The sequence below is a fragment of the Saccoglossus kowalevskii genome, chromosome 7 (genome assembly GCF_978046115.1).
Source record: "Saccoglossus kowalevskii chromosome 7, keSacKowa6.1, whole genome shotgun sequence".
Taxonomy (NCBI): Eukaryota; Metazoa; Hemichordata; class Enteropneusta; family Harrimaniidae; genus Saccoglossus; species Saccoglossus kowalevskii.
The window spans coordinates 24434919-24451551 of NC_140647.1; the positions used below are offsets into that span (position 1 = coordinate 24434919).

Here is a 16633-nt window from a genome sequence, read left to right on the forward strand (position 1 = left end):
TTTTTCATGAAGATACATCTATATCCAATCAAATATATGTGTTCTTGAAATGTATGTTTCATGTGTGCACGCTGACTAATGATGTTGGTCACAAGTACGTCCAAAATCTTTGGAGACAAGTCATTGTAAGCAACACAGCTCCTATTGGTGGATTATGTGTGAATACAAAGTGTCATGCAATTGCACACAAAAATAAAAAAATGTCTTATAATGGTAATTTGCATCAGTTGAATGATGTTTATTTGTGTGATTAATGTGATCTGTCAAGACCCTGGGACAGCATTCAGAGATTTTCAATTTGATTCGGAGATGACAGTCATTGAGATTAAATCATGCTAAGTGTACATATCCAATTTAAAAAAAAAAAACATGTTCATGAATGACCGAAATCCGGTTTCGGAATGCGTGATTTTAGACATTGAAATGGTTATGAGTGAATGTGTCTATGTATATAATATGTAAAGTCTTAGTGTAATCAGTCAATGAATGTCAGAAATACGACCTTGGAACAGCATTAGTAAACACACAAAATCACCATCAACTAATATATAACATGCTTTGTAAGTTGCTGATGATAAAACTATTTTATTCATCTTATTAGTTCACCTGCCGAAGGTAGCTGACATAATTCGTTGTGACCTACCATGTATTGTTACTATGTCACAGTCGTAACTATGACAACTGTACATTTTAACCAATTTGTATATTGTAAATCATTGTATGATGTTTCTGGCCATGGATAACCAGTCTATTTCAAGAGTGGTCATATATGAGTACATGTTCTCACAATTGAACGAGGGCCAGTTCATAACACCACCAAGGTGCAAATGGCTAGTTTTTAAAAGGTTAGAAGCATTTGAGTATAATTTATGTATTTTTCAGATGTTATATATTTGTGGACTGGAACAAGTAGTAGACCACGATTAGCGTATGATTATTGTAGTGTGGGCTGTGGAAGGAATTTTTGACTACCGTGTGCGAAGCACACAATGGGAGTCTTTGCAGTTAGTGTGTCTGTATGCGTGTGTATGTGTGTCCGTCTGTTCCACTGATATCTCAAGAACCATACATTGATTTTTTATGAAACTTTGGGCATAGATGCTCTGGGCCAATGCGCAGATTTGATTAGCTTTTGGTAAAAATCCATGCATATTAATTACCTAATTTGCATGATAATTAACTGATTTTAGCTGTTACATGACTGTTCCACTGATATCTAAAGAACCACTCATTGGATTTTTATAAAACTTGGCGCATATATGCTCTGATCTAATGCACAAATTTGATTAGTTTTGGGTAAAAATCTGTGCAATATTAATTACCGAATTTGCATAATGATTAATCAATTTTTGGCTTTTCCACTGATATCTCAAGTACTAATCATCACATTTCAATAAAACTTGGTGCAGAGATGTCATAGGACACTGCACAGACCTGAATGTTTTAGGGTAATATCAGTACATATTAATTACCTAATTTGCATAATTAATTAATTTTCAACTTTCGATATTTCAAGTAGTAATCATCACATTTTAATAAAACTTGATACATAGATGTCATAGGACACTGCACAGACCTGATAGTTTTTAGGGTAATATCAGTACATATTAATTACCTAATTTGCATAATTATTAGTTTTCAGCTTTTGATATTTCAAGTAGTAATCCTCACATTTCAATGAAACTTGATACATAGTTACTCAAGGACTGAGCAGAGACCTGATTAGTTTTGGGGTAAATATTTGTGTTTATTAATTAACTTATTAGCATAATTAGTTAATTTTCAGCTTTTCGCCTGATATCTCAAGTACTAATCATTATATTTTAATAAGACTTGCTACATAGATCTTCTAGGACTATGCAGAGACCTGATTAGTTTTAGGGTAAATAATTGTGGATATTAATTACCTAATTTGCATAATTAGTTAATTTTGTCCATGAATGTTCCGCTGAAAGAACCACCAATTGGATTTTTAATGAAACTTTTAAAGAATACTCATCATCACATTTCAATGATCCTAGGACTATGCAGAGACCTAATTAGTTTTTGGTAAATATTTATGCTTATTAATCACCTAATTAACATAATTAATTAACACTGATATCTCCATTACTGATCATCACATTTGAATAAAATTTGGTACATAAATGCTCTAGGACAATAGACAGGCCTGATTAATTTTGGGTTGAAATTTGTTCATATTAATTCTCTAATAATAATTCATAGTTTTTTTGTTCTAATCACATTTCCATGAAACTTGGCACATAGATATTACATTACGCAGACCTTATTAGTTTTACACTCAAATCTGTTCATATTAGTTACCTGATTTACATAATTAGTTTTCAGCTTTTCCATCAATATCCCAAATACAAGTAATTTTGAATTAATTTTTAATGTGTCTTCAATACTCTCAGCACACAGGAGTTCTTTCTAAGCTTTCTTTGATTAATTCTATAATTATAGTAGAGAATTTCAGCCACTTTAGGGATGAAAGATATATATATATATATAAACAATTGCAATCACTGTAATTTATTAAATTTTCAAAGTAATGAAGATTTTCAAATACATATATATAAACAATAAATTATGCAGTGCTTTAATGGGCTTTTTATTCGGAACGAGACACGCATATTCAGTTTAAGGTTGTATCATGAAGTATATCACTGACTTGCCACTCATGCTAGTTTCAGTCCATGCAATAGTATTGTGTTAACAACAAAAAATCTATGATACACAAATTTCACATGACTATCACTACATCTTTCAAAAAAATAATGACATTCACAAGTTAAAAACAATACACCTTGGTATTTACAAAATGAAATATTCATAGGTTTTAATTTTGAAGAATCTGTTTTCTTTTCTTGCAGGAATAACGGTATAAAATGTATTCCAATTACTTCCAGTATATATAAAAATCAGTCTTGGTGTTCAGATGTGGTGGAATCATACACTGGATTGTCAACAGAAAATACACCCCCAGCCTGTGTTGATAAAGACAAAAATAAGTGTCAATTTTGATAATAAATCATAACAATCAACAATCAGATAAAATTCAAATATATCTAATTTGCTAACCATTGCGAGAATGATAATAAGTTGATATTGTAGACCACTCTGGTAAGGATACTAGTCTAAGAGTGAAACATTACATGTGGTTTCGGTTGTGGATTATTACCACACATCAAAAAAGGGGTGATGAAGTTTAAATATACGACAATTGTGATAGAAATTACATATAACAAAAAATACATGATTACATAGATATATAATATTCACCTCGGATTGAGACTCCTTTAAATTACTCATCTGCACCTACATATATAATGAAATAAACGCATGGTGAAAACGGAGGCAGGTTCAAAATCAGACTGCAAACAAACAAAAACATCTAGCCCACAGGCACACCTCATCATTGATGTTGACGCTCTAGTTTTAGTTTCGTATTTTTGTGATGTTGTTTTTATTTAAAAACCAAGCTCATCTGTTACTTTCTTTGAAATATTTACTTTCTTGAAAGTTTTTAGAATTGTTTAACCGTTATTTTTTAATGCTTAATCGAAAAACAAAAATTTAGTTTCAAATAAATCGTCAGTTTAGCAGGGGTAAATCATATGTTGATATATTGACCCCCAATCCCGATGCGCATGTACCTGGGTTATTCATACAACCACTATTATAAATAAAATTAAAATTATTACCTTGTCATCGAAGATGGAACTACTACCAAATCTATAGTTTGAATGCCTGAAAATAATAAATAAATATATATTGTTCGTTGTGTATATGAATCTCATTGAAAGGATTCATCGTTGTTGCTATAGTAATAGTCTGCACAATGTTAATCCATACAATACTGTTCCATCATAAGGTGAACTGTACCACTGAAGAATTCATATACGATCTATCTTTTTGCATAATATAGGGTGATGTTATCTGACATATTAAGCCATGTTTACTTGTTGTTCTATACATTTAGTTGCAGCTGCTTATAAGTGTATATAAACAACTGTATGTGAAGCCAGTGTAAACAACAACATTGTCCCCAGTGACTAATATGAATCGATATACTGCCAGAAAAATGTCTGGCAATCATCTACATCTTGCAAACTTTCATAATATCCGGTCTGTGTTTACGTATTTTTTCACAAGCAATATAACTTTTAGTCTACTCACTTTCCTTTTAATTTTCGTAGAGTAACAACAACGAGAATAATGACAATTCCTGCAACAACCAAACCACCGATTACAGCACCAGCTACAATGCCAGCATCTGATAGATGATTAAAATAAAAGTACATTACATATTGTAAATGTTACAAATACAATGAAATGATCCACCATGCCTAGGCAATAATTGAATAATAAAGGTACTTGTAATCAATAGCTAAAGTTTCAGGACAATTTACCTGGCTGATAATTACAGAACATATTTCAAAAACAAAACTGCATGTCAGGGGCCAACTGACAATATAAACTTACTTGAACTTTCACTTCCTTCTCCAACTCTTGGTGCATAAGCAGCTTCTTCATTTTGAAAAAGAGAAAAAAATATGTACTTCACTATCAACATCCTTAATTAAGTAATACAACGGAACACGTCACAGAGTATGTGTGTGTGGTATATTATTGGCACTATCACTATCAACTGCTATAGAGACAGGATATACTTTGCAATCCTGAGTGAGAGCTGATAATAATGAAACAAGCTAAATAACAGTGACGTCAATGTGTGATTCCCAATCTACATAATATATGTAAATGAAGTGACTAAAATCCTGATAGCTGTATTTCTTTTGTGTATTATTATTTCCCATGTCGCAGGCATGGTATACCATGACAATGTGTTCTTATCTGATAAATTTGAGGTTATAATTGTTATTGGGCAAGGGGTTTAATTGTATCAGTACACGTTCCACAAATATATAATAACTGTTGATGTGTACAAATGTAATACAGTCCACTCAACCTAAAATAGGATGAGTAATAGCATGCAAATCTACATTATAATCGTTATAATATGGAAAGTAAACTTACCGCAATTATATCTGAATTGTTCTTCATCATAACAATCAGTTGGGCAATCGATATTCCCATCATTCAACCAGGATTTAGATATACATATCTGATCACCAGGACAATATATTTGATTACGTGTACATATACCTGGAATGATTGCTGTGTCATCGTCTAATGTGATACACAAAGTAATAATTATAAACTGTCTGAGACAATTAACATTTAATTCGTTCACTCAATCATACACACCTCAACAATATCAATTCAATTAACCGGGAATACAATGAAGACGATCTATAAAGTATAAACATAGAATAACTGTTACAGCATTGTCGATTGAAAATAATTTAATTGATAACAGATTTACTAACAAATGCTATATCTTTTTTTTGCATGGCAAATATGAGAAGAAGAGTCTTGAAACAATGCAATAATATATTATCTAATCATATTGTGAGGAAAATGCAGGCTAAAAAAAGTCATCATAATTACATAAAAAATATTATTTACGTTCCACAGATAATACTGAATGTACTGTATTAATCCCAATGTTCCTCATAGGATAATATAACTTGAAGTGTATAAAAAAACTTTTAACAAATAATAGTTTCAGCAACATATCTAAGCAAAATGGCACGAAAATCTAGCCAATGTGTTCTTCAATTAATACTACATGTACTGTATTAATCTCAATGTACCCGTATATATCTATACCGGTAATATAACATGAATTGTAAAGAAAAAGTTCACGAATAATAGTCCAGTAATATTTTTAAGCAAAATAAAATACTCGCCAAAATTGGAAATAGGCAAGAACACATTTTTGATTTGTAATCATAACAACATACCGGTTTACTACACTTATCTAATTGACAGGTCTTAGAAATGCACTATTCCAATAAATGTCTGCTCTCAGCAGATAATAATAATAACATACTAGTACAACTAAGCTTACCTGGAGAGTGGCATGACTTTGTGAAAGTAATGTCATCGATGGCAATATCTGATTGTTCTTTTTCACCCATGATGACTTCAAATACAACTCGGAAGCTATGTGGATTACTGAGTACTACTTTAGCATAGTTCCAATGTTTTCCCATATTTCTGCTCTTTTGCCACATAAATAATCTCTGATCATTTTCAACATCTGATTCTGTGTATACCTAAATGGACATGGTCACATGATTACACAAAATGTAAGTTCTGAGCTTAGATCAATGACAGAGTATGTATATTGACTGACAGTGAGTGCCAAGACAACACGAGATGAGATCAGTGATAGATGCCTGGATAGAATAATTAACCAAGAAAACACCTTGATTTATTTTCAATTGCGTTCTTTATTATAACAATGTTGCCTCCAATAATGACATAATTTTGGTAACAGACTCACTCTCAGAATGCCCACATCATTAGCAAAAGAAGACAGCATGTGATACCAGAATCTCATTGTGCATACACCATTACTGGCTGGGAAAAATATCGTGGTAGCAATGCGAGCAATCTGACCTTCATTTTGAACTGTACTATCAACGTAAAGAAACTGACCTATGAATGAAATTTGAATCATTTAGTTAAACTATTTGGTAGACATATATTTCTCAGATGGTAAGCTATTATCTTTTCCTGCCGTAATACGAATGTACTTACTATTTCCAGATGTATTTGCCACAGTGTGATCAAAATCAGGACCACTAAAATTACTAGGTGTCGTAATTCCTGCTATCCAATCAAAATCATCATCATCCAATTGTTCATAATCACAGTATGGTTTGTCATAATCAAAATGGCAATCTCCGGGTTTCACACCTGAAATGATATTTGAACTATCAAGGTGCGTTATGTAAACAGAGCATAACAGTAAGATCATACAAAGTATTACATGTCAGAAGAATAGCAGACCTGATCACGCACAGTAATGCAATGCAACTCAAGCAATACTACTATAATTACCACAATCAATTTCATCCGATCCATCTTGACAATCCGGTTTATAGTCACATACTTTATCTAATAGTAGACACCGACTTTCAACTTGACATTCAAACTCCACTGTCTCATCACATGGTCTGATGTAGTTAGCTGAGTAATAATAATGAGAGAAATGATGTCATTTCATTTAATCCCCGAGGCATTTATAAGATATCAACAAAGTAAAGCACAGAGCAAACATACCATCGTAGCAATTTTCAAATTTCAGGTCATCAATAGCAATATCACTATAGATACTTAAACCACGCTTCCCTTCAATAATAATGATAAATTCTTCATGTCGACCTATCACTGCTGTAGCACTCTGCCAAAGGTCGCCCCGATTGCCAGCAACACTCCATATTTGTTCAGGCTTATGATTTCCATATTTAATATAAATTGTCAGTGTCCCCATATACCTGTCGTAGAAATCATACATGTGATACCAGAATGTCAGCTGACAATCTTCACGGCTGTGTTGATATGGTAAGGTTTGTAGATGGGCGATGCTTTTACGTGGCTCAGCATCTGCTTCTGTGTACATGTAATGACCTGCAGGGAAGATGTTCACAATGTATTTAGAGACATCATTTTGAAGAAAAAAAGATGTTTGTAACATCAAATCAAAGAAAGCTTAGAAAGAACTCCCATGTGCTGAGAGTATTGGAGACACATTAAATATAATTCGAAATTACTTAGCTGAAAACTAATTATGCAAATCAGAAAATTAATATGACCAGATTTGAGTGTAAAACTAATGAGGTCTGCGCAATGTAACAGAAAATCTATGTCTCCAAGTTTAATTGAAATGTGATTAGAACCAAAAAATTATGAATTATTATGCTTATTAGGGAATTAATATGAACAGATTTTTACCCCAAACTAATTAGGTTTGTACATTGTCCTAGAGCATCTTTGTACTAAGTTTCATTGAAATGGAATAATTAGTACCGTGAAAACTCCAAAATTTCGACCCCTCTAAAAATTCGACCACCTATTTATTTGCCGGGTTTCGGTGTTTTATTTACCTCCAAATTGTCGACTCCACTAAAAATTGTCGACTCATTCTTATTCGAAAATTGCGACCAGTTTTAGTTTTCCCCCAAACGAAAAAAAAAACGATGTGAGCGTTCAAACGGGACCTTCCTCAAAGGCATGAATCCGGGTTTCTGATTGACTGAGAGATTTTTATTTTATTGGTAACGAAAATATATTCTAAATAAACGAAGTTTCAAATAAAAACGAACACAAAAATCTCGGCATGCTGCGTTTCTGAATTGTTGATTATTACTGTACTCAGTAGTGATTATAATAATGTACACAAAATAAATTTGTTGAATGGTTATGAAATACAAATAAAAGTCAACTTAGTTTCATCGTAAGCGAATGATTCCGGTCTCGTATAAACGTTTGATGCTGTCGGATATCCGCCATGTTCTCTTAGGTCAAATAGGTCAAATCGCTAATTAACCAATCAAAAAGCTGGATGATGCCAACGTGTTCAAATTACCATAGCTTATTTAAATATGTTAATGTTATTGAACGCAATGCGGAAGAGATTGATGTTGTAGTACGATATTTTGGCTTGGATTTTGATGCGAAAACGGCATGATTTTTTTTAAATAAAAAAATTAGTTGTTTTTAAAAAATAAACTGGTCATCTGAAGAATAATTTAACATTGTTCACAGTGATAACAGCTCATTCTCGAAAGGAAGCTTACCCGCTCACGCTAGTCACGATAAAAATCATACACGTGTACTCTTGAATAGACAGACGTCAATGACTACGGTAAAACTTAGACTCTATTTTAGCCGGCAGGATTGATTGAAATGTCCGAAAAATGACGCCAAAATACACCTTAAAAGTCCCATTTTATTTTCTTAAATCCCATTTTATTTTTTAATCCAAGGGCGAATTTACGGCAGAATTTGGTCCCTCAAATAAGGGACACGTGAGCTTTGATTCTAACCGGATACATTGCACTGGGTCGGGGAGATCGTTTGCTAAACTTCCATGTATCTTTTGTCCAATGGGTACCTGTACTTCGAACATTCGCAAGTTTTCCTAGGTAGTGCGAGACAGCTTTGTCTTTTGACCTATTAGTTTTGTGCTGACCTCTTCTCCGCGTCTTGATGTTTTGTTTTGCTTGTCATAATACTCACTGATTGATGACTTTGTTTAGATTTTGAGTTACAACTCGGCCACGACCTTTGCTTTTACCGTGAAACATGAGGAAGTTTACGTCAATTGACGGACATTGCATTTTTTAAAAACTAATGAAGCACACTGTCTATCACCCCATTTTTTTTTGCTGATTTCTATTCTGAAAAATTCGACCGTCCGAAAATGCACCTTAATTTTGACTCTAAAAACACGTCACATTTCTAACACCAATTATTTAAAACCGGTCGAAATTTTGGAGTTTTTACGGTACTTTAGATATCAGTGTGAAAGCTTAAAATTGGTTAATTATGCAAATTAGGTAATTAATATGTACAGATTTTAACCCACAATTATTCAGGTCTGTCTATTGTCCTACAGCATCCATGTACATTCATTGATATGTGATGTATAGTACCTGAGATATCAGTGTGAAAGTTGGTTAATTATGCAAATTAGGTGATTAATATGCACAAATATTTACCGGAAACTAATTGAGTCTGCATAATTCTAAATTCATTGAAATGTGATGATTAGTTCTTTAGATATCAGTAGAAAAGCTGAAAATTAATTATGCAAATTAGGTAATTAATATGCACAATTATTTACCCTAAAACTAATCAGGTCTCTGCATAGTCCTAAAGGATCTATGTACCAAGTTTCATTGAAATGCGATGATTAGTACTTGAGATACCCGTGGAAAAGCTGAAAATTAACTAATTATGCAAATTAGGTGATTAATATGCACAAATATTTATCGAAAACAATCAATCTCTGCATAGTCCTTGAGTATGTAAGTACCAAGTTTCATTGAAATGTAATGCTAACTACTTATATCAAATGCTGAAAATTAATTAATTATGCAAATTAGGTAATTAATATGTACTGATATTACCATAAAAACTATCAGGTCTGTACAGTGTCGTATGACATCTATGTACCAAGTTTCATTGAAATGTGATGATTAGTACTTGAGATATCAGTGGAAAAACCGAAAATTGACTAATCATTATGCAAATTAGGTAATTAGTATCCACGGATTATTACCAAAAACTAATCAAAACCTAGCATTAGTTCAGAGCATCTATGTACCAAGTTTCATCAAAATCCAATGAGTGGTTGTTTAGATATCAGTGGAACAGTCATGGAACCACTAAAAAATAGTTAATTATCATGCAAATTAGGTAATTAATATGCACGGATTTTTACCAAAAATTAATCAAATCTGCGCATATGTTCAGAGCATCTATGTACCAAGTCTCATCAAAATCCAATGAGTGGTTCTTTAGATATCAGTGGAACAGTCATAGAACAGCTAAAAATTAGCTAATTATCATGCAAATTAGGTAATTAACGAGCATGGATTTTTACCAAAACCTAATCAAATCTGCGCATTGGCCCAGAGCATCTATGCACCAAGTTACATCAAAAACCGATGTATGGTTCTTGAGATAGCAGTGGAACAGTCGGACACACATACACACACACACACATACACACATACACACACACATACACACATACAGACACACTAACTGCAAAGACTCCCATTTTGTGCTTCGCACATGGGAGTCAAAAACACTTGTGTTGGATATAGATATGAGTACATGTAGATATAATGACCCGAGAAACTGCCTGTCATGATGTGCGATATATAATGTATAATGTAGTTGGACAGTTTGATTACCATCATTCAAAGCATATCAACAATTATAGCTCTGGAACACCATTCGTTATTACAAAATGTCCATCATTCGTGCATACACTTATAGCTGTCTATGTTTTACCAAAATCAGTGTCCAGAATGGCAAGATACTTTATTTTGAAGGCTATATCAAACTGTATAATGTCTATTCATACACCACCGATATTTGGTCACAGAATAGCAAAATATTTTATTTTGATGATTTTGTAGCTCAGAAATGGCCTCTTTAATTGGACTTGTATGACGTGTATCTGGTTTTTGAATGTAATTCACCCAGCCATGTTCAAAATTAAAAAAATAAAAAAACGTTAAATTATTGCCGAAATGAAATGTATGTGCGTAATTGTTTTAAATATGAATAGATTGTATCTTATAGCTAAGGTCAAAGGTCAACATCACCAATCACGACTTTTGGAAACCTCGCAAAAAAACGATAAATTATGCTAATTGTTTTTTCTTCTACACCTTGCACTCCTTCCTGTTGTAAATATATACCTTGTTCATTTCCAAATGTATGATCGCTGGTTGGTCCAGTTTTTATAGAAGGAGTTGATCCCTGTTCCAATGTCCAATCAAACTGATCTGATAAAGAATTTATCCAGCCACATAAACCTGATTCGAAATTACAGGATTTTCCTAATTAAAAATAGAACAGAAAAATAAACATTAAATCATCATGGCACAGGAAAAGTAGATGGTGATAATTTATTATTTCAGAACTATAGAATGTTAGACCCTGCATGAACTTCAATTTATAGAAAACAGAATTCATTGCTTTATATAATGTGTAATTGTATTAAAACACAATACCTCATAATAGCTTTACAAACCTTTCATGATAATTTCAAATAATATACATGTAGTTATATATAAACTATAATCTTGGTACATTTTAAAATACCCACCACAATTTTTCTCATCTGACTCGTCTGTGCACTCTGGATAAAAATTACACCGTTGCCAAGTATAAAAACATCCTGATCCATCTTGACAAGCTAGCATTCTTTCATCTTCTACACATGTTGGCAACGGCGTATCTGTTGTTGTCACTTCGCCAGGAATGCTGCCACCACTGATGCATTCACTGCTAAAACTTACATCATCTATCGCAATATCACCAGTAAAATATGAACCAGTCATTCCTTCCAATACAATCTAAGTGACAGACGCATACACTTATGAAATTAGTGTGTACCTTCAAAGCAAATATATACTATCCGACAGTTTTTGAGTAGTATTAACTTCGACACATAAATGACCAAAACATAATCCCTGCGAAATGAAATCAAATGTTTTTACTGTTTTCATATTGATACCAGCACCACCTTGTTTTCTCAAACCAAAGCTGAGCAAGAAGATTCCAATTCAAATTACCGGAATATGTTAAGCCATGTGTCAGATTACAAACCTTAAAATCCGCTTCACTATATATCGTTACATCAAGCGGCCACCAATAATCCCCTTGTTCTCCTGTAACATTTGTTAATACTTGTAAATCGCTGTCACCATTAAGATAAGACGTTCTCAACAAAACAGAAAAGGAGCCTATTGTTGGTCCGAGCATGTGATACCATAACATGATCTGAAATAATTAAATACATGTGCATGAGCCACGTGCACATACAGTATTTAGTTTATTAGGAACGCATGCGTTAATGTGAATGACAGTGATGTGTCTATAGTGTAAATAACACATATTTAAATGATGATATCATCTGACCCACCATACAATAAATGCATTTTGGGTTCATATATGCTTCTAATAATAATACCGTAAAATTATTCGCTAATGACCGCCAAAAATTTCGCCCTTCAAATATTGCTCCATTTCACATATTTGGTTTCTATGTCACGAGGCACTCTGGCTTTTAACGAAATCCCAGTGGCTATACGATAAAGTCTATTCCGTCCTTACAAACCTATTAAAATATATTGAATTCACCATCACACTGTACCTAAAATGTACATGGAAGTCTCATTAAGTCTTCTTTTGTTGCATTATTTGATTGTCAGAAATAGATACACGCAGATTAGAGGGCGGTGGTCGTCGTGCGTTTTCGAATTTCGTGTATTTTACACGCGTTGTATACAACACTATGAGTCCCATATCGAACAGGACGCGGCGCGACAACCACCGCCCTTTAACATCAATTTCATTCTATCTTGATCAGAGCTTCAACTAATAAATTACAATGTATATTAAAATGTACATCTAAAAATATATGACCTACGGTAGCTTTACACCAGGCATAGTACGCTCAGATACAATGTACAATACTCACTCTGCAACCAGTACTGGCGCCTTTAATGGTTTGACTAGCAAGTCTTGCCCTGTCTCCAAACGTCCTTGGATTTGAAGTCTCAATATATGCATATTGACCTGGTACAAAATAATAATAATAATAATAATAATAATAATATTAATAATAAAGGCGGTAGCAATAACATTCTATTGCTACATACATTGTTTGGAGTATATTAGTTTTAATACTTCATATATACTCTCAATAGAGTAGCATTTGAAATATAAAAAAAAATAATTCAGCGAAGACAATCAACACTTATGATTCAAGTAGAATACTTTATATTCATTGACATTGACAAAAGAACAATTATTTAATTCTGCCAACTACATAGTGTTGTTAGTTGTTTTGTTTTGTTTTGTTTTTTACTCTAAACGACTTTTTTTATAGAATTTACGTCGGGGTATGTTATTTCCACCATTAACTGCGTTCTACTTTTGGAATAGTACATTGTAGATTTCGAATCTTGCATGTTTAAATATGTTTAATTACCATAAGTAGTTCTGTATGTGTGATCAGTACTTGGCCCAGTGCTGTACGATGATGTTGCGCTTGAGTAAAATGTCCAGTCGAATTCATCCCCGGATTCTTGTTTCCATCCACAGGTGTCGAGCTCAAAAGAACATCGACCTACTAAATTATCTAGAGAAAGTATCAAATGAAGTGAGTATAAACTATTTTGATAAGCAAGGTTAGTCTACAACGCATGCGCAGTAGACGACTCCCCCGCTTTAAAGCAGAACAATTCTATAAATGAAATAGTGGATGATCCTTCAAAGTTTAGATAATACACATCACGTTTTAAAGTTGTATAAATCAACTTTTCAGTTGTTGAACTGCTAAACAGTTGAATCGGCCTGTTTGAGATAAACACGAATTAATTCAACACACACATACATACTTTTATTAAGGTTTTGGCTCGTGACAAATTACTACTATGGCAAGCCGGCTTTCCAAATTTAAAACGAGAGGGTCGTCACCTGCGCACGCAAAGGTTCATGGGTAGACGCTTGTTTGTAAACAATGACACGCTATGGCGACCTGACGCATGCGCATGTGACGACTCCCCCGCTTTAACATTTTTAGGCGAACAAAATAAGTGCCGCATATGTTGTCTGACTAGCTTTTCTGCTTATCCATAACAAATAAGATAACGTTCACGTGCTGCTTTTTATGTACATGTATATGCTACTAACTCGGTGGAGAAATGCCTTTTATCGGCAGATCAAATAAAACATAAATGTAATTCATTTTGTGGGCTGAATGATTGAAGGCAAATATTATTAAGAGCCGATAAATTAAAAAGTATCAAAAGTGCCGCCCACTGAGCTGTTATATCGCAGTGTATATTACAAGAATTGGATTAGGAAAGTTGGCTTTAATACCAAGGTAGTAATTATCTAAATTCATCACTTTTATAAATATTTCATCAAGTTAGTTATGTATTGAAAAACAATGCAACTGACATCTTGATTGCTGAACTTGTTACATTATAATGTATTCCATTTTTCGATATCAAGGAATGTGTTGTAATTATTTGATGGTTACAGGCTAGCGCACCTTTAGAGAGCAGAGTTTATCTTCTAAAATGTAGATGGAATAAAACGAGCACTTGTGTCGGTGGATTTGGTCACCGCTCCGCTATCAACAACTATTAGACTAAACTATCGCGTTGTGTGTATTTATCAGAGTGAACAAGCTTATATCTCCGAGAAAGATTCCCATTATTGATCAGACGGAGAATCAGATTCCGAGTAACCTACTTGACAAAAAAATAACAATTCAATGGTCACACTAATGTCACAATGATTGAAATAGATATGCAGTTACCACAATGATCTTCATCAGAATTATCCATACAATCATCAACAAAATTACACACTTTCTTCTTATCAATACAGAAACCGTTGGTACAGCGGAACTCCTCATTAGTACAGTCAACACCACTTATAACTGGAATGTTAACAATTGTCTATAGTTAATTAAAATGATAAACCAATGACACTAGAATATATTACACTTGTTTCAATAGTTTTGTAGTTTACACGCAAAAATGGTATAACTCAATGAAGATTGCAAATAGGATCTGTCAAAAGTTGATACTTGACGACGGCTGTCTGTACAGCTGTTGTAAATACTATAATATAATATAGGTTATGCAACGGCTTCTCAAGTTGAGATATTAAAACTATTAACTATACCTGGAGGTGCGCATTCCAAAAACTTGATATCATCAATACATGTATCACCATAGTAACTGGAACCTCTAGATGCCGACACTATTATCTGTGGGATACGGACAAAATTAAACAACAGTAATATGAACAAGTCTACCTGCAAGTGTAGCAGAATACTAATGCATATGCAAATGCATATGCAAATGCATATGCAAATGTTATGCAAATGCATTATTAACACATCAACTGCGGCAATGATGTAATGTGATGGTCATAATGAAATATGATGTACAGTAGTGGAGGACTTTGTTTCATCAAAAGATAATAATATTGGGGTTAATCAAGAAACATGTGGCTATGACATCCATCGTGCATTGACTTTGTACAATTATAGTAGAATGTCATCTGACAATTTCTGGATGCGAGGGAAATAGTTATTTGAAACTACATAGGAAATGCAATAAATGGAGGAGAGTGTAGCTTGCTATTAAAGTCTCTCTCGACAAAACTATTTACTAATATGTGTTAGAATCTGACCAGATTCTAGCCATGAATTTCTGTCAAATCTGGACTACAACTACCAGTCACTGGTCATGAGGCAAGTTCCAATTTACAGAATGCAGTCAACACATCGGACATTTGACATGACAGCATTCGTACACATTGATTACTATATACACTTTAACAATACCTTAAACATTTGGTCTGTTCCAATAAACAGCAGACCACGCTTCCATTCATCACCCGACGCACCACTCAATGTAAATTTCAAATGTGTAACATTTCCAAACTGAGTGAAAACTTGTAGTGAGCCTGAATTGCTACCTCCCATATGATACCAGAATTCTAGATGACAGTTTGGTCCAGTCTGTCCAATCAAGGGAGTGGTGATATTGGTAGTGTCTCGGTATGTTCCAGGGGAGTTATCAGCATACAGGTAATAACCTGAGTTTCAGAGAACAATAATTATAATACACACAGAAATAAAGAAAGATTTTAAATTGTGCACAAACATAACATATAATTCGTTGTTCTTTATGTACTTAGTTCGAAAATTCCAACCGTACAGAATCTATATTGATGAAAAAAAAATGACGTGAGTGTATTCTAGATGTCATATTTTGACTGTGATTATTTGATTTAATAGAATCAGCGAACGTAAGTCGAATTTATTCATTATTCTTGAACATGCATGATGGGCATTTATCTTACATTTATTGTAGTCAAAACTTGTCGTTATTTACGGTATTTATTTTAATTTTTTTGATGTGTGGGTATTGTTTGTTCATTG

The 16633-nt window shown here is 33.4% G+C and overlaps 1 protein-coding gene across 1 annotated transcript in view; it reads right to left on the reverse strand.

The window, feature by feature from the left end:
* Nucleotides 1-2519: 2519 nt before the first annotated feature.
* Nucleotides 2520-16633, reverse strand: part of LOC100372184 (MAM and LDL-receptor class A domain-containing protein 1-like) — a 41939-nt gene continuing 27825 nt past the window's right edge. The window contains 19 exon segments of the mRNA XM_085501870.1: nt 2520-2990; nt 3286-3321; nt 3708-3753; nt 4183-4279; nt 4489-4533; nt 5044-5196; nt 5981-6188; nt 6419-6625; nt 6698-6834; nt 6979-7107; nt 7201-7548; nt 11358-11498; nt 11768-12017; nt 12271-12444; nt 13145-13242; nt 13658-13807; nt 14996-15118; nt 15367-15451; nt 16034-16287. Coding sequence (XP_085357996.1) covers nt 2925-2990; nt 3286-3321; nt 3708-3753; nt 4183-4279; nt 4489-4533; nt 5044-5196; nt 5981-6188; nt 6419-6625; nt 6698-6834; nt 6979-7107; nt 7201-7548; nt 11358-11498; nt 11768-12017; nt 12271-12444; nt 13145-13242; nt 13658-13807; nt 14996-15118; nt 15367-15451; nt 16034-16287 — 2747 coding nt within the window. The 3' untranslated portion in view covers nt 2520-2924.